Source organism: Leptodactylus fuscus, chromosome 3 (assembly GCF_031893055.1).
Source record: "Leptodactylus fuscus isolate aLepFus1 chromosome 3, aLepFus1.hap2, whole genome shotgun sequence".
Lineage (NCBI taxonomy): Eukaryota > Metazoa > Chordata > Amphibia > Anura > Leptodactylidae > Leptodactylus > Leptodactylus fuscus.
The window spans coordinates 212,247,637-212,253,926 of record NC_134267.1 but is presented as its reverse complement, the minus strand read 5'-3'; the positions used below and the strand labels follow the sequence as shown (position 1 = coordinate 212,253,926).

General features: G+C 40.6%; 1 protein-coding gene across 1 annotated transcript in view; it reads right to left on the bottom strand.

Annotated features, from left to right (window-relative positions):
* Positions 1 to 705: 705 nt before the first annotated feature.
* The window catches only part of HPCAL1 (hippocalcin like 1), a 118,772-nt gene continuing 113,187 nt past the window's right edge, over positions 706 to 6,290 (bottom strand). The window contains exons 5-6 of the mRNA XM_075269157.1: positions 5,774 to 5,879; positions 706 to 952 (exon numbers count right to left, since the gene is read on the bottom strand). Coding sequence (XP_075125258.1) covers positions 855 to 952; positions 5,774 to 5,879 — 204 coding nt within the window. The 3' untranslated portion in view covers positions 706 to 854. The remainder of the gene's footprint in view (positions 953 to 5,773; positions 5,880 to 6,290) is intronic.

The following is a 6,290-nucleotide window of genomic DNA, read 5'->3' as shown; positions in this document are numbered from 1 at the left end:
ATCTAACAACTATTAGATCCTTCTGATATCGGTATAAAAGGGACTTTACTCATAAAAGTGAGGCAGCACCATAGTAGAGTTGACACAGGGACCCATCATGGTGTGGGGTGTGCCCCCCTAAGGGCTTGTTTCCTCTTGTATGAACCTAGGGCCAATTTCCGACCCCTTATTTTCTATCAATATAATTCCTTTACACATTCTCAACCCCCAATTGATAATGGGACCAACCAGATCTGGGCCCCCCGTCTCTCTAAGGGCCCTATGGTTTGCCTCAAAGGTACGAACACCCCTTTGTTGCATTTTCATTAGTGTGTGTCTGTACATACATAAATATAAGCAGAATTACATTTTATTCAGTACAGAATTTCAAGCCATTCGCATTAAAGAATAACATAAGGAAAAAAAAAAAAAGAAAAAATATATTTATATTTATATATATATTTATATATATTTATACTCTTGTGCTTCAACATTGTCCGTATATCCTTGCCGGCATTTATTTGCAGAGTGAAACAGCTACTTTGTTTCTTAGTATAACCAAGTTCAGTATAGTGTTGTCATAACATGATAATCTGGATTACTCCATAGATTAATAATCCAAGGTCCCGACCATCCGTTGTATCCATATGTAAACATACCTGACAGTGGATGTAATGTATAGGAGATAAATGTCGTACACAGTGAATGAATCAGGCGCAAGGCTGGTTGTTTTTTCCCTAATACATAGAAAACAATCTGGCAAGGGGTTGTTATCCACTAAGAGTAGAGGAATGACTGAGAAGGCATTCACTTGCAAGCAAAGCTTGACTGACAAGCCATTATTGTGTTGCGACTGTCTGTATGGGTAGAAATCTTTAGAACTGGCTTGTGCTGCTGGGGTCGCATTGTAACAATCGCACAATTGAAGGATCACTCTTGGCACCTTTGATAAATTCTTCGAGGGACAGTTTACCTGAAATGGAAACAAGTATGATAAGTATAAAGAACAGAAATAGTGTGTTTGGTTATTATCCCTGTACATCACACTGTTTGCTATCCCTGTAGTGTGACATTGCTGTGTTTTTATATCCCTGTAGTGTGACATCACTGTGTGCATTACTATATTGTGACATTGCGGGGTTTGTTTCTCATGGACCGTTACATCACAGTGTTTATTACTCCCGGACTGTAACATCACAGTGTTTATTACTCCCGGACTGTAACATCACAGTGTTTATTACTCCCGGACTGTGACATCACAGTGTTTATTACTCCCGGACTGTGACGTCACTGTGTTTATTACTCCCGGACTGGCAAGGGGAGTCCGGGAGTAATCACAGTGTTTATTACTCACAGTGTTTATTACTCCTGGCCTATGATATCGCAGTGTTTATTACTCCTGGACTGTGATGTCACTGTTTTTATTACTCCCGGACTGTGACATCACAGTGTTTATTACTCCCGGACTGTGACATCACAGTGTTTATTACTCCCGGACTGTGACATCACAGTGTTTATTACTCCTGGCCTGTGACATCACAGTATTTATTCCTCCTGGCCTGTGACAGCACAATGTTTATTACTCCTGGCCTGTGACATCACAGTGTTTATTACTCCCGGACTGTAACATCACAGTGTTTATTACTCCTGGACTGTAACATCACAGTGTTTATTACTCCCAGACTGTGACATCACAGTGTTTATTACTCCCGGACTGTGACATCACAGTGTTTATTACTCCTGGACTGTGACGTCACTGTGTTTATTACTCCCGGACTGGCAAGGGGAGTCCGGGAGTAATCACAGTGTTTATTGCTCACAGTGTTTATTACTCCCGGACTGTGACGTCACAGTGTTTATTACTCCTGGCCTGTGACATCACAGTGTTTATTACTCCCAGACTGTGATATGTCAATTTTTTGAGGGGGCTATCCGTAGACGGCAACATCACTGTGTTTAGTAACCCTGTTTCATGATGTGTTTATTATCTCCCTAATGTGACATTACTGAGTTGTATACTTCCACTGTGAGGTCATTGTGTATTTAATACTTTTACTATGACATCACCATGTTTACTATCCTGGTAGTGTGACATCATTGAGTTCATTATACCTGTACTATGAGATCTCTGTGTTTATTATGACAGTTCTTACATTACATTGTTTATTATCCCTGTACTGCGACCTTACTATGTGTATTCTCACAGGTGCATATGATGGGCAGATGTTGACTTTGCAAATAGGAATTGATGCCAATAACTTCTATTGTAAGGCATGGCAGTAAAATTGGGGAACCTTATTGCAGATTTGGCATTGAGTCCCAGGAACGTCATCTAATGCTATAGCAGCATAAGTGTCAAGCTTAGGATATTTTCCAGATGGACAGCTAGGTGAACGAAGCTACTAAGAAAATAAAACGAACTCTATCTATCGTATCTATCTATCTATCTATCTATCTATCTATCTATCTATCTATCTATCTATCTATCTATCTATCGTATCTATCTATCTATTCTTGTGGTCCCGAATTGATCTATACAATTTTCTTTACTGCTACATCAATACATGGAAATGTACTTTCACAAGAATTAGAAGTGGTCATTGTCCTAAATAATTCCTATAAGTTAATTCTCTCTCATTACCTAATGTCAAATCATTAAGAACGAGAACAAGGTTGAACAAATTAAAACCAAACCTCAGAGTTCCCCAGATGAGCTGACATCTCCCTCTTGCCATTTTTTTTCTTCTGAATTTATTATGTTGAGAGCTAAAAGCATCAAGCCCTCTCCTAAATGGCATGTCATTATCTTACTATAATAGCCCATTTCTATGGCAACATGCTTATGGGGATCCAAAAGAGGATAAATGGCAAAAAAATATAATTACAGAAAAACTGCTCTCCTGGAGAGCTTTATAATTATAATGCCATTTCCACTGGTGAGTAACCACCGCAGAGCTCCAGCCTCCCCGAATAGGACTAACAAGCCTCTTTGACAGAGGGGTCTTTCAAAACATAAAATGGGGCTGAGAATGGATGAAGCTCATTGGGACTTATTGCATAGACCTTAAAGGACAAAAAGTGAAGAGTGTTGTTCAGAATCTACAATGAATCTAAAGTGGTTTCTACAAGTTAGAATACAAGGCTTCTAGTTCTATTGAAATTCCTATAGGAGGAGAAGTTAGCTACTCCCTCCCATATGGATGTCAACTACTCTTCTCATTTTTTAACAGATAGGCAAAACAAGCTTAGTCTTAACCCTGTAGGCTAGAGGAACCACGTCCTGTGTCTCCCGGTATGAGCAATTAGATTGCATCTACCAGATTATGTCTTGCGCCATTGTATTATGCCAATGACTAGAGATAAGCGAGTACTGTTCAGAGCAGCCGATCCGAACAGCACGCTCGCATAGAAATGAATGGACGTAGCCGGCACGCGGGGGGTTATGCGGCCGGCCGACGTCAAAGCGGAAGTACCAGGTGCATCTATTCATTGCTATGGAGCATGCTGTTCGGATCGGCTGATCTGAACAGTACTCACTCATCTCTACTAATGACCACAATGTTCATATTAGAGATGAGCGAATACTATTCGAAACTCTAGTTTCGAATACCTCACTCCCATAGGAATGAATGGGAGTGGGTGAACTTGAAGGGGTTAAGCACTGGCCGCCGGTGCCTCCCAGCGCGCGGCCGCTCCCATTCATTCCTATGGACCGAGGTATTCGAATACTATTCACTCATCTCTAGTTCGTATACAACCTCAATTCCAAAAAACTTGGGAAGCTGTAAAAAAAGAACAAAAAAAAAAACCCAGCAATACAATGATTTGGAAATGTGATATAACCATATTTTATCCACAATAGAAGTTGAAAGTTTTTCCATTTTTTGAGATTAGTCGCTGCCATCAATTTCTTAAATTTAGAATTTTTCTTACACTTGTATTGTTCAAGTGATATGGAACAAGGTCTAGTCTTCACTGTCTGATCAGTGATCCATGTTCTATTGTGTATAAAGTATGGTTAGATTAGATTTCTAAATTATTACATTCTTGCTTTCTTTACATTTTATGAAGCCTCACAACTTTTTTGGAATCGGGTTTGTATTATGCTAGTGACCAGAACGGTCAAAATGTTGGTGGACAACCTATTAGGTCCTACCTCTGGCAAGGGCTATTAGGTGTAGTAAGATGGCAGCCATGGAAGTCATTATTAGAACCCCTGCTGCCATAGAAGTCTATTAACCCCACGCGATAATGTTGCTGATGGCCAATAGGGATGTCAGTGGTTCATATTTGGTGAGATTTTGAAAAATGTATACTACTGAATAATTTGTGAATTTTTTTTCACATTGGACCAACTCATCCTGGTAGAAGGGTCATCCAGCCATAATCTAATCATGGAGAATATCCAAGGGGACATTTAGATTTAATTGATCAGAAAATCCAGGTCACAAATCTTGAATTCCTTTGCAGTGCTACCAATGCTCACAATTACCATTGGCATGAAAAATTAAGTGTACCTTCAATTATATGAAAACTTTCCATGAATGTATAGTACAGGTGAATATAACTTATTATATATTATTAAAGTAGTAGGTTTCTGTCTTCACTTTTAAGGTTAACTCCAGCCGGTAACGTTCCCCATTTACTTACCTCTCCAGACAGGCTTCGAGCCTACTAGTGTGACATCCCTGACGTCACATGACCGAGGCCTGCGTCCATATGCATCGTGACACAGGCCTGGGTCATGTGACGTCTCGTACGTTATTCAAGATGGTCGACATCAGCAGGGAGTGCAGTGGAGCCGGGGATAGGTAAGTTACAGTGTTTATGTTTGTATCTCCCCATTATTCTGATTATTATACCCTGGGATCTGAAAAGATCTCAGACAATAATAATTGTTCATAGGTTTCCACAATGTGGCATAATAGTGTGTGCAGGGGCCATGATGGGACATAATACTGTGTGTGCAGGGGCCACGATGGAACATATTACTGTGTGTGCAGGGGCCACTATGGGACATATTACTGTGTGTACAGGGGCCACTATGCAGCATAATACTGTGTGCAGGGGCCACGATGGAACATAATACTGTGTGTGCAGGGGCCACGATGGAACATAATACTGTGTGTGCAGGGGCCAGGATGGAACATAATACTGTGTGTGCAGGGGCCAGGATGGAACATAATACTGTGTGTGCAGGGTCCACGATGGAACATAATACTGTGTGTGCAGGGGCCACTATGGGGCATAATACTGTGTGTACAGGGGCCACTATGCAGCATAATACTGTGTGCAGGGGCCACTATGGGGCATAGTACTGTGTGTACAGGGGCCTCTATGGGGCATAATACTGTGTGCAGGGGCCACTATGGGGCATAATACTGTGTGTACAGGGGCCTCTATGGGGCATAATACTGTGTGCAGGGGCCACTATGGGGCATAATCGTGGGGGGGGGGGATGTCGGTCGGTTGGGGTCTTTGGAGCCAGTTGGAGGGGGCCCCAAAAGTTCACCACGGGGCCCTGCCATTCCTAGTTACACTACTGATAGCAGTATTAAAAACAGTGTTCTTTCCAGCAGCCTCCTTCTCCCTCCCTTGTCCATAGACTTCTATGTAAAAAGTAAAAGTAAGTGTGATAAGTGGAGAATAAAACACATTTCTTCAATAAGATATATTACAAGGTTTCTTATAGTCACTTGCAATATTCATTTATTACCGGTTGTCTTATAATTGGGAGGTACGCTTCATGAAAAGTGTGCAAAGGGAGTTCACAAGATCAGGACGTGTATCTTACCATCATTATTCGTATCCATCTGCTTGAAGATTTTATCTGTCCTCTTCTCTGGTGTAGACTCATCTTCTGGCATTTTCATCACAGATGACACCATCTTGTAGATTGCCTACCATACAAAAATTAAGTAAAAGAATATTTGGATTAAATACAATATATGTCCTTCTGTGTAAATAGAATTCCTATTCTTTCATCCCTCCATGTCAGAACCCAATAATTTTTGGGACGTCTTTTGCACTTGTGTAGAGGTGGTTTTTATGCCTTGGATGGTATCATTCTTATACTGTAGGTGGATTAATATGCTGGACAAGATCAAAGGGTGTATATTTATTTATTTATTTATTTAGCCTCCATAACTTTTTTTTTTTTATTAGGGGATTTTTGCTTTTGTTCGGTACAGCGAAGATCCGCTTTACTAAAATATATATCTTATGTCCATTGTATGATGCTAGGTGGCAGCACATTACAACAGATGCTGAAGGAAGTTCATTCAGAACTTTATTACATACAGATGACACGT